Raw genomic sequence first — 25,580 nt, 5'->3', positions numbered from 1 at the left:
TTTTTAAAGTGACACCAACGGCCTTCCGTACCATACAGATAAATATAGTTTTGGAAAATCCCTTCACGCGTGGACTATAAAAAGCGGGGGGAATAATCAAAGGTAAATGTAATTTTCTTTTGTGTTTTCGATATTGTATGAATGATCTAGTAGCTTAAATTAAAGTGTTGTTTACCATGTAACCTATCAAAACCACTACACTTTGGCAAAGCACTTTTTACCATGTTTTTTTTCATCATATGTGTTATTATCGGAGTCAATCAGATTGTTCTAGCAAATCTATTCACAGGTATTTAAGGTATTTAAGCACTGATACAGTATAATCACTATATTTAGCTAAGTAGCTTTACCTTTATAGCTTTATTTACTTACCTTACTGTAGAACATTAATTGTTTATTCACCACTCAAAGGCCCAGGGGGCACAAGTGAGTATTACGAAAGTTAAAAAGTTTTATGTTGCGATCCATTTTTTCAACAACGAAAATTGTATTATCCTGTAAGATTGATGGCTAATGTTATATTTATGAAATAAATCATGAATATGAAATTAATAGTTCATGCTGCAGCTGAATACTGTATACAGGGAGATGCCCCCCCCCCCCCCCCCCCCCGTTTTTTTCTTCCCCTTTTTTGCCCTTGTTGTTACAAATCAAAGACTGGGCATTTAATTGGTTTTGTTGGTTAATTCAAGACTGATGGAGATGGAGATTGAGGAACGAAATACATGGGTCAAAAATAGCCCTATATGTAGCTGTATACAGAAACTACTGGTAATTCCTCTGAGTCAAGAGATGTGGTCGGCATATCCCCCATTCATGGATTAACGCTATATGCCTGACCACTTCTCTACAGAGAATATTGAATAACTGTGCATTTATTCATAAAATGAATTATGTACTTTTTATTCTAGTAATTGCAGGATTGGTTGTCATATACACATTGATGTTGACCCCTCAGATCACTCCCCCGAGCAGTTTGTCGTCCCAGACCCCCCCTGGACACCCAGAGTTTGTAGGAGTTGACTCCAAGTACGTGTGTGTTCTGTGTAACAATGTTCTACAGGACGCCGTTCAGACCCAGTGCGGTCACCGTCTCTGTCAGCCATGTGTGGACACCTATCTCCAGGACGGACAACCTCGACCTTGCCCCTACCAGGAGGAATTCTGTGAGATGCTGCAGGCAGACCAGGTATCAAGGGGTTCTACCCATTTTGTGCCCATTGATATATGAAATTTATATGCCATTGCTATTTTATTAAACCTGTTTATATGGTTATTTATTTCTTTTTTACTAATGGCTGTTTATGTATATTTTTTTATATTGCCCATTGCCGTATGCTTTTTGAATGCACATTGTCTTCTTTTTTATTCCGACACACCAGGGTATCAAAAAATACATCAGTGTAAAACTCTTTGTTTGGAAAATGGCATTTATCTTGATCACCTTGGGTCTTATTTGGTTTATATTTGGTTTATATACTTTCTTGAGAGTGTTTGTTGGTTATACACTGACCTTCAACAATGTTTCTAGGTCAAGGTTATAGCATATATCTTTATGTAAAATCTTTTTCCTTTGACCTCAAAATACCTGTTTTGTAGATTCTTAGAGATGCCAGTGCACGAAGAGAGATTCGACAGCTTCCTGTTTACTGTTCCAATAAATCCAGAGGATGCCAGAAAACCCTCAAATGGAAAGAGCTGGAGGTCAGGAATCTAGTCATTATCTTATCGGAAATATATAATGATTTAAAATCTTCATGCAAATTTAGTGTTTCATAGCTTTTAATTGATGAACAGGTAGCATATCATACCGTACATGTTTTCATTGTATTTTGTATGTCTAGTGTTTATTCAATAATATGCCCCAAAATAAACCGATAGTACAAATCAACATTATCTTAGCATTGACCAAAGGACATATTTTAAATTTGTTACATGCTTAATCCTATAGAAATATGGGTGCAACATTGTTATAAAATTTAATGTTGCCTTGGACAAATTCAAAAGAAAACAGTTTAAAATATTGCATTAGAATAGTAAACTTGCTGGTTTCAGAAACACTTGACTGAGTGTTGGTTTGAACCTCTCCCTTGTCCCTACAAAGATTGGGGGTGTCAGGAACCGGTCCTGCGGGGAAGTCTGACGGACCACCGACAGACCTGTCAGTACACTCCCGTCAACTGTCAGTTCTGTGGAGAACAGGTGCCCAAGTTATCACTCGAGGTAGGTTTATCAGGGGGGAAGATTGGCTTGCCTCATCATATACCAGTAACTTGCACTATCGATCAGTTCAGCATTGGGAAAATTAATACCATATCTCTAGTGTTGTACATTTATGATTTTAATTTACCATGGAGAGAGAGAGAGAGAGAGAGAGAGAGAGAGAGATGTGAAAGGGTTCATACTTTTCATTAAAACTTGGACACAGATTGAGTGATGCTTGTAGCTAGTACCTGGTAGGTTTCACACAATCATACATTGCATGTTTGGGTTACATTTATGAAATTGACATTTTTATCTCAAGTATTTTTTATACAAACTTTTTGACAAGGATTGTTTTGAATGTTCATAAAGCTAATCATACTCAGTAGTCAGTACATATATATTTTGTAGACACATAAAAATGAAACCTGCAATAAAATTCCCATTCCTTGTCCATTTGGTTGTGGCATTGATCCAGTTCCAAGAAATGAGGTAAAAATTTAGGATATACTACGTGCTTGAACATTTTGTTCTGTACATGTATGACATGTTTCTTATAATGTTGACATTACTGATATGAGTGTTGGTCTCTGAAATCTTTTAACAGATGTCCACTCATCAAGAGAGCTGTCCTAAGCGACCTGTAGTCTGTAAATTCGCCTCTGTGGGCTGTACATTTCAGGTAAATAGATGCATGTTTCTATTGAGGAGCTACCATTTTCATTCCTTTTAAAAACAAATGGAATTGACTGATCAGAAACCTACCACTATCATTTATTAATGGTGCCAAAATAATTTTGCACCTCGAAAGTTGAAGAGTTACTCTCCTTTTGAAGGATTTTTTTTACCAGGGTAGCTGCAGGTCTGTAGCTCCTGGTCTGAAAAAATTTGGATGGTCGACCTGAGAGCTACAGTGCCACCCATAGTAAAAAACTGCAATTTATGACATACAAATATTTGCGCAAGTTTTGGATTGATTACTGGTAACCTAATTAAGTAAAGAGATGATACCAGTAGTAAATTGCATGAGGAATTTAACGGTACTACAGGTAATTTTTCCTACAGAATCTGTGTGTAAGTAAGGTTAATCAGTCCAAAACTAGCACGATAAATTGCAGTTTTTTTTACTATGGGAGGCACTGTGGCTCCCACATCGTCCATCCAAATTTTTTCAGACCGGGAGCTACAAACCTACAGCTATACTCAGTGCTACACATTGAGGTAATAAATTCATGTGTTGTCGATATAAGGTTTATTTAAGTTGTAATGGTATAGATGGAAGGGTATATGTAGGAGGGAGGCTGGCTTTATTCAGACACTGATGTGATTGACATTATAGGGACCAGCAGAAGAGTTGGAGCTTCACGAGAGACAGAACACTGAGGAACATATACAGCAGGCCACACTCAAAATGGCTGACGTTGACCTCTACAGGATAGACATTAGGAAAGAAGTCCAGGTTACAACGCTTCTTTCTTGTTCTCTCTGTTATAATTTTCTCCATTGATTTAAGCTTTAATATATTTGATCATAGATTTTTTTAGATGGTTGTGAATTAGTGCATGATTATTATCTGCACATGTGCTGGATACTGCATATTTATCTATGAATGCATGCATGTACATAAGAGGACAAAGGATAATTATAAATTTCATAACATAGGAATTAAGTGTCCATAGACAAGATGCTCGACAAAAGGTTAATGACATAAAGAAAGAGATACAGGATATAAAGAACATGCTAGATGACGTCAGGCGTCAGGATCGGAAAAGAAAAGTAAGTTCAGATGTATGACTTTTACAACTTCAAGGTCATAAGGAAAAGTAAAAGAAAAAAAAGAGTCATAGTTTTGAAAGAAAGAAAGATCAAATTTGAAATACATGTACAAGAGTAGTCAAAGTTTAGACCTCAGGCACTTGTTTCTATAATATACATGCATCCTGTAGTATAAAAAAGTAACACAAAATGTTAATAGTTATATAACTATTGAGGTATATTTTTATGATAGAAATATACAAGTCTGGGAGTTCCTAAGATTGTGACACAAATGTAATTTACCGTATTACCGGTATTTAACTGTTGAGGTAAATTTGTATTATATTAGTAATATACAAGTGCCTGAGGTTGTGACACAAATGTTATTGCTGTAAAAAGAAAGACAAGACTGAAACAATAATCTGTAAAACCTAACAACTTTGAAACCATAGTTTTGGTAAACTTGACAATTATTTAGGTGATGAAATCATTGTTTACCTTTGGCTTATTCAGATTGACATGGTAGACTTGACAGAAAGAATTATTCGTGTGGAAAAACAGTTGGAGGAAGTCTCCAAACCAGAGGTACAGCAGAGAATGACCAGCGATCTGAACATAGCACGGGAAAATGTTAGGAAACTTAAGGACCGCCTGGACAGACTAATAGCAGCAGAGGAATCAGGGGGAGGGGCCACAGCAGTTGGCACTGTCGAAATCCCAGGTACTGTGACACCTGTCAGATCCTATAACAGACTCAGTCAAAAAACTACACTTTTTATATCTGCATGTACACATACATTGTATAGATATGAAAGTGAGGTTAAGTAAGTTTCTCTCCTTTTGATGTTTACCAAAGGTCAGCTAGAATTTGAAATGGTTGCGAAGGTGAGCAATGTGGCCCATGGGCTTATTGCTTGTATAAGCTTTGCTGTTTTTTGAGGTTCAAATGATCAGTTATTTTTTAACAATAGCCCACTTCTTAAAGTTTTGCTCACTTCACTGTGTATTGCATTACAGACCCTTTTGCCGACCTACAGCAACAGACCAGACAACTAGGTCTTCAGGAAGCTCGCCTCTCGGAGCTCGATATCCGATTCCAGATTCTAGAGACCTTAAACTATGAAGGTGTGTTAATCTGGAAAATCACAAACTACCGACGACGGAAACAGGATGCGGTGTCTGGAACAGCTGTTTCCATCTATAGCTCTCCGTTTTTTACCAGTCGTTACGGATACAAAATGTGTTCACGGGCTTATCTGAATGGTGATGGGATGGGAAAAGGCACACACTTTTCTATATTTTTTGTTGTGATGCAGGGGGAGTACGATGCACTCCTGTCGTGGCCTTTCAGACAGAAAGTGACATTCATGATTCTGGACCAGAATGGAAACAGGAGACATTTGTCAGATTCTTTTAGACCGGACCCAGACAGTTCAAGCTTTAAGCGACCACTTGCTGAGATGAACATTGCCTCTGGATGTCCCCTGTTTGTCAGTCACTCTATCCTAGAATCTTCAGATAATTACATAAAAGATGACTGTCTTTTTGTTAAAGTGATGGTAGACACTACAGGACTTAATCCAATTTAATCAATTATAATCTTCAACAGATGGATATGGCCTTAATTTATTTATAAATTGATTTCTTAATGCTTACTGCCACTGTCTCAAGCCACAGCCCAGAGTCTGCTTAGCTCTCTCTGATCCATGGCTGCATAATATAATAAAGTTCCTTTTTGCCTAGTATTTACCCTAATGAAATGTACATGTAGCTCAAGTTTTATATTTATATATATATACCCGTGCACTGTACACTGTGACTGCATCAGCAATAAACAATTAACACAAGTCTACTTGTGTTAACTGCAACTGGATAACCAAAGGTCACATCAAATGTCAATCCCTGATTACTGGCACTGTACCAGTTATCGGCTAAAATTTAATGTTTTCTTTTCGTATTTTCTTATTTCTTGATATTTTTGGATAAAACTTGCCATTTTTTAAATAATGATCTCCTTATTTATCAATCTGTTGGTTTATATCATTGTTTAGAACTGCAAACATCTTGTTTTGTGAATTTTATCAGGCCTTGAATTTGCCGAGTTTTTACGACCTACTGTACCAGTTATCGGCTTCGTGATAATAAATAGTAAAATCCCTGTACATGTTGATTTTATACTCTGCTAAATGAAATTTGAATTATGTCCCTTGTGGGGTCAGACTAAAGTAGTCGGGGTTGTGATACATTATAAACAAAACTCAATTAATTACTCTTTGATTATCATATGGTAATTTACCAAATCGTACACGTATTCAATACATAATTGTGCAATCAGGCGTTCAACTGCGCTACGAATCTCTCGGAAATTAATGAATTCCTTTTGTTTATACATGTTATATGTATTGATATTATATGCCAAATCAAAGAAGGGATATAATAAGGTATAACAAAGAGGTAATATTCTATTTTTGACTTATTATGTCACTTCCCCTACTGCTGAAAGTGCAAAGATGTAAAATCAGTGGTAAACAATGATCGTTTAAGCTCATGTTTAAAACATATTCAAAAACGTTTTCAATCAAACTTACTTTTCTTTATTCGAAAAAGACGACTGAATTAAAAAATCTTGGATTGTCCCGTGCTATAAACCCGAAACCTCAGTTTAGCCGATAACTGCATGGTCTTAGCCGATAACTGGTACAGTACCAGTACACGTTACTGTCAATTCGACTTCACACTGATAACTGGTACAGTACCAGTACACGTTACTGTCAATTCGACTTCACACTGATAACTGGTACAGTACCAGTACACGTTACTGTCAATTCGACTTCACACTGATAACTGGTACAGTACCAGTACACGTTACTGTCAATTCGACTTCACATGCACTGGATTGTACATATTGGCTGTGATGTGCAACAATAGTTAACCAGGGTTGTCTCCAAGACCCGGGAGGCAGGAAATTCCCGCGCCTAAAGTGACGTAATTACCCGGCTATTTTTTCATTTCAAACACAAGCTAGACCTCCAGATCCCCTTCTACTTTTTTATTTCTCCCTTCTACATCAATTTTTAGAGACAACCCTGGTTAACTGTCCTATTCAAACTAACATTTGATGCGACTAACAGACAGACCTAATGCTGTGCAGACACAGGACAAGAACTAGTGCTCCACAGTTTAAAAGTCTGCAAGTTTATGTAGCACAAGGCAGGTACATGTACATGTATTTAGTGTCTATGTAATGTTTAACACACTTGAGTTCTATATTGTATACATGTACATACAGGATTAAAAACAGCAACCTATATTAAAAATAATTTCAATTGTACATTACATGTAAATATATTCAATAAAGATATGTACCAGTACTTGAAACAACATATTTTATGCTCATGTTTAAAAAAAAAAGAAACATTTTGTTTTAAGCCATGGTGCGTTGTCTGCATAGCTTTCTTCTAGCTGTGGCTGCTTGAAAACCTAAATCATCGAAATCTTTAATATTCACGCCTAATGCATGACATCACCTTAACCAATAAAAAAAGCCAAGAGCATATTGTAAATTCCTAATTAAACGGGAGGAATTAATATCCGCGTAAAATCGCGAGAAGCCCGCCTCACGAATTTTAAAATCTCGCTTTTAATTTTCGAACATATGTAAACTACATGAAACTATGATAAAATTTCGACATTCGCGAATTTATGTTTTCGCGATTTGATGGAAAACCGTTGAATCGCGGAAATAAGTACTCACGTAAAATAAGGAATCTACAGAAGCTGATTTTCCCTGGTGCTGCCATTGTTGCATCAATAATATATTGGAGTATGTTACATAAACTGCTTTTAGATGATCAAAGGTCGCATCAAAGGTCAACCTCTGACTATGCTTTACTCACATTGGCCAACACTTTAATGAACTATGAAATATTTTCATCTCGTGCAACAAAGGCAAGATGGTAGAGGATCGTCCATATTGGCCATGGTTTGGGATGATAATTAATGTCTTGCATAACATTTGGTATTTTGATCAACCAGTGGCAAATTGTTACAAAACTGATGTCTCAAGAACACTTTACTGAACAGAAATCTAATGTAATACATCAGTATCCCCTTAAGGAGTAGATGAGTCTCATTGAGTCTGAGGTCATGGGGTCAAGATTAAGGAAAAACTACATGTACAGTAAAACTCGTTTAGTTACGAACAGATACAGCGAATTTTCCGATATAGCGAAGTTTTTTTGAGTCCCTGTTAAAATTCTAAACAAAACTTTGCAAAATTTTACGGTTATAACGAATTCGGATCTAACGAATTTACGGATACAGCGAACTGATATCGAGTCCCGTAGCGGTGAATAATAACGAAATTTAACACTTTTATAACAAATTTCTCAACAGTTTAAAAAAGTTTGCACTAGCATTAAACATAATAGTTTGAATAAATTTATTTTAATGTAATTTATTTAATTTTTATTAAAGGTATCAAATTGATGTATTTTATTTTAAGCCTGAGTTTGCAAACATTATATTCTTGGGAAAGAAAACATGTATATCATGAATTAACTATATTCGCTTTTATAACAAATTTCTTTACAATTTAAAAAGTTTGCACTACCAATTAAAATAGTTCAAATGATTTCATTTTCATATAAATTTTTCAATTCACAAACGATTATAAAAGGTATCAATGGAATGTATTTTTAGTTTAAGCATCAATTAGCAAAAAATATAGTCTTGTGAAAGTAAACATATACATAGTGAATTCCCTATTGTTATTACTAAGAATTCGTTATACGGATATAACGAATTACGGATATAACAAAGTAAATCCATTAGTCCCTAGGAATTTGCTATAACCGAGTTTTACTGTACTTGATAATTGACCAGTATGCTAATGTTGTACAATAAATATCATTAGAACCCTTTGACTTTTCAGCAATGCAATGTAAATTGAACTTGGTACTTGGGTACCCTATAAGGAATAGATGACCCATATTGAGGTCAAAAGGCAAGGGTTAAACTACCAGTAATATGAACACTGACAGGTAGACATTGTGTTTTCTAATCAAGACCTTTAAATCTCTTTGCATGATAAACATAGAACTTGGTATACTGGTACCCCTGAGAGAGTACAATGACCCTATACTGATTTAAAGTGCCAGTGTAAAATCATCTGGAAATAGACACAGAATAAAGCTCTGCCATTCAGTCAACTTAATGTTAACTGAATGGTCTAAACCATTCAGCCACACTTCAGTTACCTTTCAGTCACCTTTCAGTTGACTGAATGGCAGAGCTTCATCCTGTGAGAAAGATACCATCACCAGAGGAAAATATCAAATTATAGAAAGATATCACCAAAGAAAGATTCTGACTGCTAAGTTTAAAATTTTTTGCTTGACACATCAAATTTGGTACACAGATATCCCTCCTAGATATCCCCCTCTAGACATAAAAGGAAAATATTTCAAGATTTAGTAATACATGCATCTCGAAACCCAAAAATTGTGCATGTTGATGTCATATCACAGATATCCTCAAAAGAGGAGATAACTATTGATTTTTGAGGGTTAAAGGTGAAACTCTTGTGTACTTTAAGTACAGAAAAGAAAATCCAAATTCCTAAAGTTCTTTGCTTGTATTCTCTGTAAAGGGTAATAGTCTCTGTTACAGATATACAGCTTTATGACTATGAGGGTCAATCTACATGTAATTTATAATCTTCCAGTGAAACCTCCATAGAGGCCGTTTGTGAGGTACTGTAAACTCCCAATTAAACGCGAGGAATTAATATCCGCATAAAATCGCAAGAAGCCTGTCTCGCGAATTTTAAAATCTCGCTTTTAATTTTCAGACATATGTAAACTATATGAAACTATGATAAAATTTCGGCAATCGCGATTTGATGGAAAGATAGAAGATACCATTGAATCGCGGAATTAAGTACTCAGGTAAAATAAGGAATTTACAATATTTATATCACAATGACAGCTGTTGTAGAACAATAGAACACAGACAGGAGTTTTATCATAATTTATATAATTTGGCCGACTTTTGTACAGATTTTTGGGTTGTGGCGTCAGTCTTTCTTTTCTTGATCTGTGATTGGGCGTCCTCCTGGAGCTGTGTAAAGAATGACTTGGAGGAGCTGAGCTTTTGTTTGGTCGAGTTCTTCTCATCCTGAAACATACAAGTAACAAATAGGAGCAAATTCAAGCTGGCACTATGAACTGAGTCTTTGTACATTAAATATATATAGACAAATGTATTGAAAAGCTAGTGTAAAGACAGCATCAGTGAGTTTATCTTTAGAAACTGATGGCCAGTCTCATATATTCTCTCTGACCATGGGCCAACTCAGTGAATTTTTCTCATTCTTGTTTATAGTTTATGTCCATTTGGTTCTTGAGCAAAACTTTAGATACAAAATATTTCTTGCAGAATAGTGTGAAATCGTTAAATTTCATAAGAGCCGTTATTTGTTGAATCATTAAATTTGATCCATCCTGAATTCTAATGATTCCACAATCTGAACTCTGAGAATGACCCTGACCTTGAGCATGGTGACCCCTGACCCTGACTTGCTGCTCTTCTCCAGCTCCTTCAGCGCCCTCTCCTTGCTGTACTTGTTCCCCAGGCCTGGGTTCAACTTCTCCACCAGTGCCTGCCTCTTCTTCTTCTCCCGAATCCTCTTCCTCTTCTCGGCCTTCTTCATCCGTCTCTGTGATTTCTTGTCTGTCTCTGTCTGCTCTGTTTTACCTTTCAGTTCACCTCTTCTTTTATCCTAGAAAACCATAGCAGTATAAATACAAGTATGTTAATACAAAATTCACTTTCTGTTACATGTATATGTTTTATCTTGATAGTACCACATAGAGTATTTGACAGCTGACATAAAGTCTTATCAATTAGTACTCATACATATATGTAGACTCTACAAAAGATGACCTAAAAAAAAATATCTTTCCTTTTCATTCTAATCCTAATTGCATATAATGATAAACTTGAGTAGTATACCAACATCAGTATTCCTTTTACCACAAGTATCTTAGCAGTCATACAAGTCTGAGAGTATATGAGATTGGTCAGAACCTATACGCCATCATCTATCTCCCTCTCCTTACCTTGACCTCCTCAGGAGCCAGCAGCGTGCCATCGCCATGGGTTACCGGGGCCACCTCCTCCATCATGATTGACGGTAGGTTGGTCACTATCTTTACTTCAGGGGCAGCAGGTTTGGGCGTGTACTGGAAGTTGGACAGTGCATCCAATTTGATGAAGAGGGACTGCATCATCTTCTTGATTTCCTCATGTTGAGGGTCTGTTTTCTCCTCCTCCTCTTCCTTCTAGACAACAGAGAATAGAATCTAAGTCAAAACCATTCACCCTATCACTGACTTGATTTTGTTCTCAGTTTAATTGAGGACCTTCTATTCACCTGTTTTTTAATGACTTGGGGATCTACCACTGACCTGTTTTGGATAGGGACCTATCAATGACCTATTTAATCATCAATTGAGGACCTTTACATCACTATTAACCTGCATGTTAGGTACCCCTGTTTGTAGATCTGCTATTAACTTGTTTTTTTTCCTTGTATTTGAAGACCTCTCACTTGCCTGCTTTTTGAGGTACTCCTGTTTGAAGATCTTTCACTGACCTGTGTTTTTTAAGTTACCCTGTTGGTAAACATATCTTTGACCTGTTTATTGAGGTACCCCTGTCATAGATCTGCTATATACATTTTTTTTGGTATTCATATTTGAAGACCTAATGCTAACCTGCTTTTTAAGTACATGTACTCGTATTTGAAGACCTATCACTAACCTGATTTTTGAGGTACTCGTATTTTAAGACCTATCACTAACCTGCTTTTTAAGGTACTTGTATTTGAAGACTTATCACTTACTTGCTTTTTGAGGTACTCATATAAGTTTGAAGACCTATAACTAACCTGTTTTTTTTAGGTACTCTTATTTGAAGACCTATCACTAACCTGCTTTTTGAGGTACTCCTGTTCGTAGACTTCCCCCAGGCTGATCTTGCTCTTCTCCTGGTCCAGCACTATCCTCTTCTTGTACTCGTACGGATTGTCCTTGGGCTTGACCTTCCTCTCCACATCGTCGTAGGCGCGGTCTTTGATTCTCTGTCTGATGATGGACTCCAGGCTCTGCGTTGTCTCCTCCGTGATCACCGGTGCTAGAGGTCAGACACCGTAAAATATCAATACATTGTTGTATACAAGATCACAGAAAAGAAACATAGCGTACATCCATGATAACTGGATATAGAGGACAGAAACCGTAAAATATTGATAGTAACAGACAAAATCACAGAAAAAACATTCAGAATAATGAACCGTTTAGGTATTGAAAAGTGAATGATTTCTTTGGCTTTAGAAATTGAAAAACAATTCCAAAAAATAAATATATCAATACTTCTTCACTCACTTGCTCAGTGATGGGAAAACATAAACAATATTACAGGTAGTTATCTTTTCACTTTCAAAAAGAACATTTACGATGTAAATATCTAGCAAGCTCTATTCCCCTGATATTAATATTATAGTTAAACATTTACCGAGTTTCACCGTCTGGTCGTACATCAGGTGCTCCTCCAATAGACTGTTTTCAGGGCGATCTGTTGCTCCGATTTCACCAGAGAGCTGCCATGGTTTCTCACTTAGATTTGCCTCCTCCATTTTGGAGATCTTTTCTCTCAGCTGTCAAATGTCAAGCATTTCACTCATTTATTTCAGAATTTAAAATTTCAACAGAACCAGTGCACATTCATAGACTACATAAATCAGTCTTTTCTTCACAGGATAATGATCCAACTACTGGCAGTTAGCATTGAACTCAAGACAACTCAGCCTTACTGTAAGTATTTCCTCAAAAGCTGTTTTGAAATATCTCAGCACTGACTGTTAAATCTATGACATGTACATTTCTGACCCTACCTTTTCTTGCTGTTTCTCAAACGTTGATTTCTCTTGAGGTTTTCTACCCAACACCACATCTGGATCCTCCCCCTCACTATCAGACTCGAGCAGATCCCGCCTACTCCCGCTAGTGGCTCTACCCTCTTCTTCTCCAACTTCAGAGTCCTCATCTACACTGTCATCATCTTCCACACCTTCATCTTCCTCCATTACTTCTTCATCAAACATTTTCTTATCATCCTCTTCTTCATTACTTGAACTGGAAGAAAGGAAATTCAAACAATAAAATCATGATTTGCTCATGTCTCATGAACATATGAATAAATATTACATATTAAAATAAAATTTACCTTTTCTGGTGTTTCACTTTTTTCTTCTGTTTTCTGGATTTACCTTCATCTTCTGGGGGGTCAAAGAAGTCTTCATACCTCAACTTTCTCCCACTTTCTCCTCCCTGTCAAGAAAAAAGCTCCACATTTGACCCAGGGTTACAAAATAATGATGATTTCTCAGAGAGAAACTGGAAAGTGGAGACAATGGTTTTAGTTGGAGGGTCCACAGCAACTTCTCATGGTCGGCGCTCCATGTCTAAACTGATTGATATCAAGTCAATATTGATATACAAGGTCTGAAAACCAATCAGTGATTCGGGAAGACATGACAGGCAAAAACCAAACCAATTAAAGTACAGCATGTGACACACACTCTGTAAAACTCTACATTTATAAACGGTACCAACTTCCATAAAAATTAGTGATTATTTATATATGTCTAGATTTGAATTATAACAAAAGAGATTAATCTAGGCATATTCAATACCGATATTCAGTATTTTTACCCCGAAGAGAAAATTCCCCCTGAATATACCATTTTTCCATTTTGATGAGTAAACAATGCCCCAAACAATGAAAGAAATTCAAATATATTTTTCTCTTTATTGCACTATGGCTCAGCTACATTAAACAAAGTTAAATAATTATGTAAATTTTGTAAGCATTTGATTTTTTAGCATTTCATGCACTCTAAATCGTCAAGTACATGCTCAAATTCAATTTCCAAGAGCAGTGATCTCCAGCCGATTTTTTCAAAATCCTCTAGACAGGTAGTTTCCCCAAAAACCTAGATAAATCCCATAAGAAATCATGTGTAGCAATAGATTTTTTTTAAAGAATAAAGCAAGTAGAAGGTGTTGATAAGTTGGCTAGAATAACAACTGTCATGTAAGGACAAAGAATCCCCTACCTCCTCATCTGATGGAATGTCCATAAACATGTCAACATCCTCTTCATCTGACTCGCTCTCTTCTCCTCTCATCCTCTTCTCTTCTCTTGCATCCTCTTGTTCTAAAAATGCCTCCATGTCTGCTAACTTGAAGAATTTATCATCCACCACACTCGGCGCTTGCTTCTTCTTCGACCCCTTTCCTTTAGATCTAGTCATCTCTTTCTTAATCACATTCTCATCATCACTATCTGAACCCTCTTCGTCTTGAGGTGGTGGTTTTAAGGAGGGAAATTTAAAGTCAATTTCACTGTCATCATCACTTTCGATGTCTAGCACATTATTTCCCTTAAAAACATTTTTTCCACTGTCATCACTGTCTACATTCTCTTCTATTTCATCGTCTCCCAGTCGACTTTTAATTTTTTCTACTTCAATGTCAGTATCATCTGTCTCATCACTGTCATCATTTTCCAAGATCTTCTTCTGAAATTTAACTTTTTTATCACTAGGACCGACTGCACCTGACTGTTTAGTTCTCAGCCTCAGATTATCTTTGGCTGTAACAACACTGCTGATTTGTGTTAACAAACTTTCAATCACACCATCATTCTGAAGTTCAATTTGCTGCCATATTTGTTCATCATCAAAATTTTCAACAATCAGTTCTGGCAATGCTGATTCACTCAAAGGCTGTCCAATTAAGTCTTCTGACTGACTTGTATCATAAACTGATTTAGTTATGCGCTTGAATTTGGGGAAATACTGCTGCTGAACACTGTAGAAATATAAATCGAGTCATAAAAATGTATTTCTTTAAGGTTGTGATTCCAACACTGTAATATTATCACCAGAAAAAGATACATGTGCATATTGATAAGTTATTTATAGCATTGGACAGCATTTTTTAAATTATCGTCAATTTAAAGTAAAATAAGTAATTGGAAGGAATGATGCATACTTAAGAAATTCTTCAGGTTTGCTGGAACATTCGGAAAAGTCGAGCAAAACTTTGGACATGAGGTTTTCAATGTGCGCAGCCATCTTGAATGGTACAACTAATTACCGCAGAAGACAAAATGAGAGGATGTCGTAAAATATTTATGTTTTTTATTTATGGAATAAAACATTACTTTTACGTTTTATAAGTAATCTCTGGTTATTTTTCACGTAGTTTCTATTGTATTATGGCATCGGCCTTGAAATAATGAATTTGATTAGCAAGTCATATTACGCCTTACCGTAAACTGTCATTAAAGCATGGTTGTTCTGAAAGAGATAGAAAATCAAAAGATGTTTTGGGGTAAGGCTATCGTTTTATTCAAACCGAATGATTTGATTATAATTGCAGAAACATTTCTTTGTTGAACACTTCCATGTAAAATTGAACTTGATCCTTGCTCAGGGACTTAGGAAAGATAAAATTAAATATTATCAGCTGGCTACCACGTGGTCCAACGCAGCTGCTGTATAGAGATGTGAATGTTTCTAAGACACGAGTTCAGTTAAAATGTATTTTGAGTTTGTTTGAATCTGAACTTATCTATTAATGTTGCATGTGAATCTTTGTAATCGAAATTCTATTAACGAATATTATTATACTCAATAAGATAATCGGCATACCTCGTGTAAATTTTTATGTACCAGTATATGCACTTATATTTTCTTTAGGCGTGACTTTAGATGGAGGGAAACGTTACACACAGACTGTGGAGAGGTCGTTCCACATCTCCATGGCTGCCCTGGAGCCACCAGTCTCTGAAGGTATAATTAAAGAAAATGTATATCTATCTATGTAGCACCACTTTATGCTGGGAAACGGAGAAGCAAAGCCTTCATTCGCTTCTCTTCAAAAACTGTTCTATCTTGATTTGTTGTCAATGTTAGAACCATTTGTGGGATAACTGCACATAGCTTAAACATAGCCGTACTTGCGCAACACTCGGCACATGTATATTATCTTTAATGACTTTAACATTTTCCTAGTAGAATTTCGTGAATATCCTGTGCAAGGTTCTTATCTCCATCACTCTTTGATGATTTTGTAATAATGCACATATCTGTTGGTGAAATACTGTTGAAATCCAAATAAGTAACAAATCCAGGAATTTTTTCATTGAAAATTAATGTCTCGTTTTCCCAGAGTTGAGAGAAATTGTATGTCATTGGCCAGAACAAAAACAGATCTCTTATGCAGATTTATGATTGTAAAATCTTAAATCTTTAATCCACTCAGAATTTCTTGGAAAACCTTGCTCTATTTTTCAACATTATAATCTGGGACTACATTCATTTCTGTAATACTGTAGATTTAAGTCACATTCTTCAAACATCATTGACATGGCAAGTTAGAGGATGTTCTTTAAAGGAGTTATCTTCGACAATTTTTCATATTAGTTTATAAATATAGTTTGCACTGTGAAGAAGTTCTGAATATGAAAAGTATGCTGCATGAACATCTTAGAGTATTTTTAAATAATTAAATAATAATAATAGTATTATCAATGAATTCCTTGTTGATTGAGAGCTTGATCTATTTAGAAGTCTACTTCTGTTTAATTGAGAGCTGAATGTTTCTGTTTGATTGGGAGCTCGATCTTTAAGTAACATGTTTCTTGTTTCAGTGGGTGTTATGGTCTGTGTGGATAAGGCAGAGTTCCTCCTCTGTTCCCTTGGATACGGAAACGTTCTTCAGCAGCCACTGGATCTAATGTTTACTGAAGGAGAAGAGGTCACCTTCTTTTTGCTTGGAAATGGTAATTGAAAAGATTTCAAGAATTGAGTACTTGCATAAAATATGGAATTTACAGTATCCAAGAGGAATTTTATGGGTGTATGGACATTTTTGCGTAGTTGTTTGTCTTTAAGTTTACACTCTGTATTGTCTGTGGCACAGGTGTGGTCCACTTGACTGGTTACCTTGTGGAGGACCAGCCAGAAGACATGGACATGGATATGGAAGGAATGTATGACGACTCAGATGAAGGTCAGAAATTGTTAGATTGGTTTTCCTCTTCGTTGTATTGACAATCATTTCATTCTTACATTATTATTACTTATCTGATGAAACTTTTATTGATGAGGTTAAACAAAGTTTATGTACTTTTCAAATGCAATGAGTAATTTTAATTAATGGCAAATTTGAATTTCTTGTGATTTCAGCTCCAGAACTTGTTGGCGACTCAGAGGATGATTCTGAAGATGATGAGGACTCATCTGCCCTTGTTAAATGTATAAACATCTTAAAGTTTAATGAGATAATAGTTGAAAAGCAATAATATTGATAGAATTGTATGAGCTGTTTGCAGTACAACTAAATCTTTTGATATTGTAAGGTTTTATGGTGATTTTCAAATATATATTTATACCTTCTAGCAAAAGGAACAAAACGCAAATTGAAAGACTCTGGAAAATTAAGCAAGAAAGTGAAACTGGCTGATTTGGACAGTGATGAGGATGATGATGAAGATGATGAGGACTATGAAGAAGACATGTCTGCCCTTGATTTCCTGGATGAAGCATCTGAGGATGAGGAAGATAGTGACGATATGTGTAAGACATAACTAGGGTACAGCTAGGAGTCCTATTGTAATCCCATTGTCTGTCTGTCCTGACAAATTAGGTCATATGAATGAGAAAATCTTGAAAAATAAATCATGACCCTGTCAATTTGTATAAATATTAGGTGTAAAATTTATTGTGATGTCAAACGTGATTGTTTTTGTCACATGATTACAGTTGAGGATGATTCAGAAGATGATGAAGAAGACAGCGAGGAAGAAGAAGAGGAGGAAGTCGTGAAGAAAAAGACTCCAAATAAAAAAGCTGACAAGTCACTAGATAAAAAGAGGGCAGCCAACAACAGTCCAGCCCAGAATAAGAACACACCCAATGCCAAGGGTAAGCAACAGGTTGCTAAAGGCGGTGAGCAGACCCCTGGCAAAGGGAAACAAACTCCAGGCAAAGGGCAGCAAACTCCAGGCAAAGGGCAGCAAACTCCAGGCAAGGGCCAGCAAACTCCCGGAGGAGGGAAGGTTTGTATAAATATCCAAAAAACATGAAAGGGTAAATTTTATGAGGAGTCAAGAATAGTTTAGATCTGCACAAATTGATATCTATAAATGATCAAAATGTCCTTGAGCCTCGAAGTATGCTCTATTTAAGATGTTTCCAAGCCAGGTTAAGACCTTAATCCTCTTGAAAGGTATTGATAAAAGTTTCCCTCTGTTTTAATTATTGGAGATTGTTATGTTAAAATTTCAGACTCCACAAAATGCTGAAACACCAAACACTGAAGGAAAAAAGAAGAAAAAAAAGAAGAAGAACAAAAACAAGGGGGACGACTCAGTTAATGAGGTACAGATAAAACTGATCAACCCTCAACCTAAATAGGCCTCACTGAACACTCTAGCTTACATGTATCTTTGTTATTGTTAAAAGTCAGAAAGAAAAATCTCTATTGTATTTGCAATTAATTATAACAATGAAACTCATTAATGTCTTTCACAAGATTCTCCAACAGTCCATCTATTATGCTTAGCTTGTCAGGGAAAGGGTTTGTGATACTCATTCAGAGTGGTGTGAAATCAGACCAATTTATTTCTATTTCAGGCCTCCACCCCTAAACCAGAGTCCACCACCCCATCCAAACGCGTCATGGCCGGCGGGGTTGTTATGGAAGAAACAAAGGCTGGTCACGGACCAGAGGCCAAATCAGGGAAAATGGTGAGTAATATTGTTCACTGAAGAAATGATCTTCATTTTGTTGTTGTTGTTGATTTCTTTTCTTTTTTTTTTTGCAATGAATTCTATTTTTGTCCTTGGTATTATACATACCAGTATTTGCTCTCAATCAAAATATTTGATAATTCAGAAGAAATTTTTAAAAAGTGTGTTGTTGATAAAAATAAGTCAGGAACGGTTCCTCCAGACACCTGCAGGCTGCTGGATTTTCTACCGAGTTCATTTCAGTCTTTGATGTGAAATTAGATTTTTACTTATGTGACATTAAATTGCCTGAAGAAGTTGGTAAATCATACAGCTCTGCGTAGAAACTACAATAAGTGAAACTACAATAAAAAGAAAATTTTTTTCACTGAAAACTGTAGATTAGTTGTAACTGTGTAATGTATATTAAGTGATGTATTAATTATTGTACATTAAGTACCACCCTATCCTCCCAAATTGTGATTGTAAAATGATAATTGGAAGAAAAGTCCTACTATCCAACATCATCTTATCAGTTTACGGTGGCCTGAGAATAAAATCAAGCCCATGTGTGATAGTAAGACTGTATTGAAGTTGACATGTACATCAAATTCATTTGATAGGTGAGTGTGTATTATGTGGGAAAGCTTGCGAATAATGGAAAACAGTTTGATTCCTGTATGCAAGGGAAACCTTTCCGGTTCCGATTGGGAAAGAACGAAGTTATCAAAGGATGGGACACCGGCGTGCAAGGTTAGAGTACGCCTTCAGTAACAGTCAATAGTCGATTTGTGTAGAGAAACGGCTGCATACAATGAACATTTACTTCTCTTTTGTAGGAATGAAAGTAGGAGGAAAAAGAAGGCTGACCATTCCTGCTCAACAAGCGTGAGTATTGAATATTAAATAGCCTCTCTACTTGGAATAATGAAATGTTAATAATTTTTGGTAAGATAATGTTTATCAATCATGGTAAATTTAATCTTTAGAAAAATTTCAAAACCACCTTCCATAACCAACATCCAGTAGATGATAATATGGTCTGTACCAGCCAATGTGTAAATCTCACTTAAATATCTGTTTAATTTGATTTGCAAATACATGTATGTGTTGTGTTTAATAAACTAAACTAAAACTATTTAAGTGACTAGGGGGGGGGAATGTTTTTTGATGTAGAAATGCTGAGTAAATTTGATATTGAATTTATAATAAATTCTTATTCCACACAGATACGGAAATGTGAAAGTGGGACACATACCTGCCAACTCTACCCTGGTGTTTGATGTGGAACTGAAGGCGGTCAGCTAGATCTACAGGAAATTTACAATGCCATTGGAGGGAGGGGGGGACTGTGAGGTTGTAGGAAACATCTGATCCAGTCGTTCATTGTAGGACTGATTGTTTATAACTTGATGGACATTGGATGATCATACTGTGTGAGAGGGCCACAGTGTTGGAATGGACCTGTTGCAAGACTGTGTGGGATAAAGGAGATCTGCTGTGTGTGTATAAAGTCAACCAGAATCGTGTTCATTGTCATTATGATTTTAATGTTCTAATGTGTAGGACGTTTTGGAAGTGTTTTATTGCGAGACCAGTTATGGCATGACAAATATCATGATTAATTCTGTTACTGATTTAATGTTAAATGTGTCTTATACTATGTACATGTGATGTTGATATGCATTTGTTACAAAATATTGATGAACTGTGTATTGTACATGTATGCTCTTATACTGTTATAGTCAACTGGTTCTTCAAATCATGAATTTCCTTGTTAAAATTCTTGTTTATCTTTGCTTAAAATGTCACATTTATGTACATGTACTATGATCATTCATGTTTTTTTTTATGAAAATAAAACATGTCAATTTTTAACAATATTTTTGTTGTGTAGCGGTTATTAGTTAAATATTTGGAGTTATGATCAGATAACTAAAACTTCTCCATTGTTGGATGTACAAAGTGCATGCATTAAATAAATTTCTATCAAAGTTTTGAAAAGCTGTAAAACTAAAGAGAGATATATAATCATTTAAAACATAATTAGTATTTTGGGGGGGAAAGTGGGAAAAAAGCAAAATTGAATAGGGATAGAGTATATAATATTATTGGGAATAGTTCAAGTTTATGAGGTCAAGGACACTTGGCTTTACTTAAGTATGTAAGACTGGTTGTAAATTTTAAACAATTTGTTCATATCCCATAACTGTATTACTGAAACATTGTTGGTACCAGTTCTTAAACATGGACATTTTCAATAATTATGATCTTTATACTAGGTGGTATAAAACTGTATTCTTATTTATACATTTCACATCTTTAAAGAAATTATGTATACATAATTTATATTAAAGGGAAAACTATGGCATATTTAATTGCGCATTAGTGGGTTATGTAAAAAAATAATTGCCCTCTCATTTTTTTGGCCCTTTTACACTGCAAAACCTTTTTGTCCTGTCTTCAATTCAGCCAGAAACAGTCGGATAAAATGTAGTTTCTAAATAACATAGTCATTCAAAATTTGTTTTGAATTTGTCCAGTCTTAAATTTGCATGCCGATAATGTGGAGGAGGGGGCTAAAATAAAACGGGGCGAAATATTGGTGCTTTTACAAAAAATATGAACTGGCCATTGAGCATTTTACTGTTTATATTGACATATCTTCATCTGATTTTTATTTTCTTTGTATAACACAAAACTTCCCTAAATTTGTGAGTTCACATTATCTGTATTTTGTACTAAACAAGTTTAAAGCATTTGAAGTTTTCAAACTAGTTAGGGTCTTGGCCTTATCAGTATTAGCTGATATGCTTTACATAACACATGAAGCTTTGGAAGCTGTTGATGTGATCAATACCCTATGAAGCAAATGGTAAACAACTTCTCAGATTTGATTTTATCTTTTTTTTTGGCAGGGGAATGTTCCATTCAGGAGAGTGAAGTCAGACGAGATTTTAATCAACAGGAAATTGTCAGATAATTCATTTGAGGCAAAGGTATATACATACCAATGGTATTTCTTGGCTTTTTAGCTCACCTGAGCTGAAAGCTCAAGTGAGCTTTTCTGATCACCTTTTGTCCGTCGTCCGTCTGTCCGTCTGTCCGTCTGTCCGTCCGTCCGTCTGTCCGTCTGTCCGTCTGTCCGTCTGTAAACTTTTTACATTTTAAACTTCTTCTCTAAAACCACTTATCCAATTTCAACCAAATTTGGCACAAAGCATCCTTATGGGAGGGCGAATATAAATTGCAGAAATAAAAGTCCAATCTGTATTCAAAGCGGAGAAAACCTTGAAATTGTAGAAAAAGGGGGGTGCATTTTTAAAAATCTTCTTCTCAAGAACTACCGAGGCAAATTCAACGTAGTTCAGCATAAATTATCCTTATGGGAAGGAAAATATAAATTGCAAAAATTAAGTGGTAATTCTGTTTCAAATCTGAGTTATTACGAAAATAATAATAAAGGAAAGGCGTGTTTCAATCAGTTTAATAGGTTCGGGTTCGGCATACAATAAAATGGGTAGACAAGACTTGGCCTGGGTAAAACAAAATATTAGCAGTTATTAATCTGCCAATCTCATTAAAATTTCAGGATATTTGATGGACTAGTATATTTGTATTCGCTGTAAATATTGCTGCAAAATAATGCGTATTTGGAATTGACGATTGCCGATCTGCCCCGGCTTTTATTTTGCCACGGCCCGGGTTTGCATACCCATTTTACCAAGACTCGTATTCCATACTTCTAAAACGAGGTTCTTTGTTTAAAGCAGCCATGACATTATACGAAAAAGGTTCGATCTGACTATGATGAATTTGCTTGTTGTGCAACAGTTCGCGTATGAAGGGAAATTTTGAAACATGCAAAATATATTGGTGCCGATTTTGTGAAATAAATTGAGGCTAGATATTTCAATGCGTTGACAGTTTTCACACATGACGTTGGTGCTAGCTTGTTCTAATTTTCGTTTCGTTTTCATTATTTATGCTTTGTTACCTGGAAACTATCGTCTGTATTTCGTGATTTTTACGTATTAAATCAAACAGAGAATTCGTTAAATCAAACAGTTAACTGTTTACCTGCGCAAATTAAGCAAAATCTGATGTAGGGGTAGGTGCCTACTGAAATACAATTTATTCTATCGGTAATTCGGCATTATCTTTTGCGTAATGGCAGATTAATGCAATAGGTTTTGTTGAGATGCTCGGCATTTTCTCGAGTTTATTCAGTTTAAATAGAGTTTGATATCGCTGACGGAAATATGTAGGTATATACATGTAATATATATATGAATAATTTCGAAAAAATAAATTGTGTTCTTTATTTGTTATACATGTAGTGCATGTTTCTTGTGTTTAATTGTTTACAGTTTCTATTTACTAACCAAATTTGAGTGTTAAGCTTCGAATTATAAGCAAGATACAAAGATTTGCTCACAATTCTATGTTTGTACACATGTCTTAAAAACTAAAGATTAAAAAAGTAAAAAATTTGTCAATATTTATTAAGAAAATTTTCAAAGTCTGTTCTTCCAGAAACCAACGTATTGTAAACTTAACCTTTTTAGCTCACCTGAGGGTGGGGCCACAATGGGGGGTCGAAGTTTAACAAATGAATATATAGAGTAAATCTTTAAAAATCTTCTTCTCAGAAACTAATCAGCCAGGAAAGCTAAAACTTGTGTGAAAGCATCATCAGGTAATGTAGATTCAAATTTGTAAAAAATCATGACCCCCGGGGGTAGGGTGGGGCCACAATGGGAGATTGAAGTTTAACATAGGAATATATAGAGTAAATCTTTAAAAATCTTCTTCTCAGAAACTAATCGGCCATGAAAGCTGAAACTTGTGTGGAAGCATCCTCAGGTAGTGTAGATTCAAAGTTGTGAAAATAATAACCCCTGGGGGTAGGGTGGGGTCACAATGGGGGTCGAATTTTAACATATGATTATATAGAGTAAATCTTTAAAAATCTTCTTCTCAGAAACTAATTAGCCAGGAAAGCTGAAACTTGTGTAGAAGCATCCTCAGGTAGTGTAAATTCAAATTTGTGAAAATCATAACCCTGGGGGTAGGTTTGGGCCACAATGGGAGGTCGATGTTTTACATAGGAATAAACAGAGTTAATCTTTAAAAATCTTCCTCTCAGAAACTAATCAGTCAGGAAAGCTGAAACTTGTGTGAAAGCATCCTCAGGTAGTGTAGATTCAAAGTTGTGAAAATCATGATCCCCAGGGGTAGGGTGGGGCCACAATGGGGGTCAAAGTTTAACAAAGGAATATATAGGGTAAATCTTTAAAAATCTTCTCAGAAACTAATCAGCCAGATGATTCTTTATAATTGTTATGACTGGCCCCAGGACAATTCTTTGGCCTCACGAGAAGGTTCAGAGGTTGATGTACGTTTATATCCCATATATAAACTATTGTTAAGGATCTTTTTGAGAACTGCAATACTCAACATATGATATGACTATAAAATCATCCTGTTAGAAAAGGGACCAATGATTATTAACATAAGAATATCCAGGGGAAAATGGATTTTATTTATACAGGATCTACATGTATTATTGTACATTGTCCAGATAGTTTGTATTATGACTCCATTAAGCTGATTTTACCATACCTATTGTTCCTCAGGTGAGCGATGTGGCCCATGGGCCTCTTGTTCAATTACTAATTAAAATTAAAAAATCCACAGTATTCAAGCCAGATACTTTAAATTTAATCAAGGTCAGTATTGTAGGCAAAGCACATTGAAAGGTCAAGGTTATTTATATGATAGATCATGGTTGCTTACATGGAACTAGATGATTTCACTCGTACATCTTTTGATGTGTTGTTGATTTTTTAACAAGTGGTACATGTTTATTGATCATGAAACTATTAAACTTTCAAGTTTGCAATTGCATGCATTTGATATTTTAATAGATTAAGATTTGTATGGATGCATGTTTAACTAAAATTTGAGTGTCCGACATTGGATACCTAATTAAGATCTACATGGTAATTTTACAGAAAGGAGCGGCTGGTTCTTGGGGCGAGAAGGCCCACAGGGATTTGAAGCATACCCAGGGGAAATCATTCAAGCGTGAAAAGGGAAAAAAGAAAAAGGGCCAGTATAGAGGGGGTTCTATTGACACTAGTGTGAACTCGGTCAAGTTTGACAGCGACAGTGATTGACAGCATGGCTGAGTTTGACAGTAACTGACAGCCAGGCAGTAGATGAGGACAACTGGCAGCTGATTCAGGAAATGACACATTGTCATACACTGTTATTTCATGTTTGAGAGAAGAATTCCCTTTCAGAAAGGTTACTTTTCCAAGTCGAATGAAGATGACTTAAAAGATTCCAGAGATGATGATAATGTGAAAAGAAAACCTTTTTTTCTAACATTTGTTTCATTTTGTTTTTTGCATTTATTATCTGTGCCATTTAATAAACATTGTCTTTAAGAATTTGTCAACAGATAAAGATCTTTATATGATAAGTGTAACATAGAGCTAAATATGTGATGTTACAGACAGTTACAGTAAATAAGCATATAATGAAGTCACCCTTACTTCTACTCAAGTCAATTTCATTCCCTTCCTGTTTTACATTTCATGAACACAGTGGATATCCATTTTCACTGAACCTAGCCTTATGTAGCAAACATACTTTTCTGTAATACATCTAAAAGGGGGTATTACTCATTAGCGCAGTGACATACATTTTTCTCCTTCATACAGTTATAGAATTTGATAAAATATGCTGA

The 25,580-nt window shown here is 35.6% G+C and overlaps 3 protein-coding genes across 5 annotated transcripts; 2 read left to right on the top strand and 1 right to left on the bottom strand.

The window, feature by feature from the left end:
- Window positions 1–7,241, top strand: LOC128178437 (TNF receptor-associated factor 3-like). Of its 2 annotated transcripts, XM_052845598.1 has the most exons (10): window positions 1–102; window positions 912–1,189; window positions 1,600–1,704; window positions 2,056–2,223; window positions 2,614–2,694; window positions 2,810–2,884; window positions 3,542–3,661; window positions 3,865–3,978; window positions 4,471–4,678; window positions 4,975–7,241. In XM_052845598.1, exons 2-10 carry the CDS (start codon window positions 944–946, stop codon window positions 5,544–5,546), a joined length of 1,689 nt encoding a protein of 562 aa, XP_052701558.1. In that variant the 5' UTR covers window positions 1–102; window positions 912–943; the 3' UTR covers window positions 5,547–7,241. The 2 variants fall into 2 exon arrangements, with proteins under 2 accessions (XP_052701558.1, XP_052701557.1); XM_052845597.1 differs by lacking the exon at window positions 1–102 and having other exon boundaries at window positions 887–1,189.
- A 2,731-nt stretch (window positions 7,242–9,972) lies between these two features.
- LOC128178435 (U3 small nucleolar ribonucleoprotein protein MPP10-like) lies at window positions 9,973–15,213 on the bottom strand. The gene is made up of 9 exons (XM_052845593.1): window positions 15,078–15,213; window positions 14,138–14,894; window positions 13,246–13,349; window positions 12,914–13,154; window positions 12,535–12,676; window positions 11,951–12,153; window positions 11,079–11,300; window positions 10,508–10,738; window positions 9,973–10,134 (listed from the first exon to the last, which is right to left on the bottom strand). Exons 1-9 carry the CDS (start codon window positions 15,158–15,160, stop codon window positions 9,982–9,984), a joined length of 2,136 nt encoding a protein of 711 aa, XP_052701553.1. The 5' UTR covers window positions 15,161–15,213; the 3' UTR covers window positions 9,973–9,981.
- Window positions 15,214–15,270: 57 nt separating this feature from the next.
- Window positions 15,271–25,373, top strand: LOC128178438 (46 kDa FK506-binding nuclear protein-like). Of its 2 annotated transcripts, XM_052845599.1 has the most exons (12): window positions 15,273–15,419; window positions 15,788–15,880; window positions 16,741–16,872; window positions 17,013–17,102; window positions 17,279–17,347; window positions 17,492–17,668; window positions 17,855–18,150; window positions 18,380–18,472; window positions 18,728–18,841; window positions 19,447–19,576; window positions 19,663–19,711; window positions 20,053–20,706. In XM_052845599.1, the coding sequence occupies exons 1-12, from the start codon at window positions 15,377–15,379 to the stop codon at window positions 20,129–20,131; spliced, it is 1,365 nt and encodes a 454-aa protein (XP_052701559.1). In that variant the 5' UTR covers window positions 15,273–15,376; the 3' UTR covers window positions 20,132–20,706. The 2 variants fall into 2 exon arrangements, with proteins under 2 accessions (XP_052701560.1, XP_052701559.1); XM_052845600.1 differs by lacking the exons at window positions 19,447–19,576; window positions 19,663–19,711; window positions 20,053–20,706 and adding exons at window positions 21,742–21,822; window positions 24,841–25,373 and having other exon boundaries at window positions 15,271–15,419.
- Window positions 25,374–25,580: the final 207 nt, after the last annotated feature.

Source organism: Crassostrea angulata, chromosome 3 (genome assembly GCF_025612915.1).
Source record: "Crassostrea angulata isolate pt1a10 chromosome 3, ASM2561291v2, whole genome shotgun sequence".
NCBI lineage: Eukaryota > Metazoa > Mollusca > Bivalvia > Ostreida > Ostreidae > Magallana > Magallana angulata.
The sequence above is the reverse complement of the archived record's forward strand: the minus strand, read 5'-3'. Positions and strand labels throughout refer to the sequence as shown.

Coding starts and splice junctions, on each gene's coding strand:
- LOC128178435 (XM_052845593.1), bottom strand. CDS start 15,160: ATGGCTGCGCACATTGAAAACCTCATGTCCAAAGTTTTGCTCGACTTT. Junction 12,154..12,534: donor CGACCAGACGGTGAAACTCG/GTAAATGTTTAA, acceptor TCTGACCTCTAG/CACCGGTGATCACGGAGGAG. Junction 10,135..10,507: donor CAGGGGTCACCATGCTCAAG/GTCAGGGTCATT, acceptor TGTATGTTTCAG/GATGAGAAGAACTCGACCAA.
- LOC128178437 (XM_052845597.1), top strand. CDS start 887: ATGAATTATGTACTTTTTATTCTAGTAATTGCAGGATTGGTTGTCATA. Junction 2,224..2,613: donor TGCCCAAGTTATCACTCGAG/GTAGGTTTATCA, acceptor TATATTTTGTAG/ACACATAAAAATGAAACCTG. Junction 4,679..4,974: donor TGGCACTGTCGAAATCCCAG/GTACTGTGACAC, acceptor ATTGCATTACAG/ACCCTTTTGCCGACCTACAG.
- LOC128178438 (XM_052845599.1), top strand. CDS start 15,377: ATGGTTGTTCTGAAAGAGATAGAAAATCAAAAGATGTTTTGGG. Junction 15,420..15,787: donor AAATCAAAAGATGTTTTGGG/GTAAGGCTATCG, acceptor TATTTTCTTTAG/GCGTGACTTTAGATGGAGGG. Junction 18,842..19,446: donor AGGCCAAATCAGGGAAAATG/GTGAGTAATATT, acceptor TTCATTTGATAG/GTGAGTGTGTATTATGTGGG.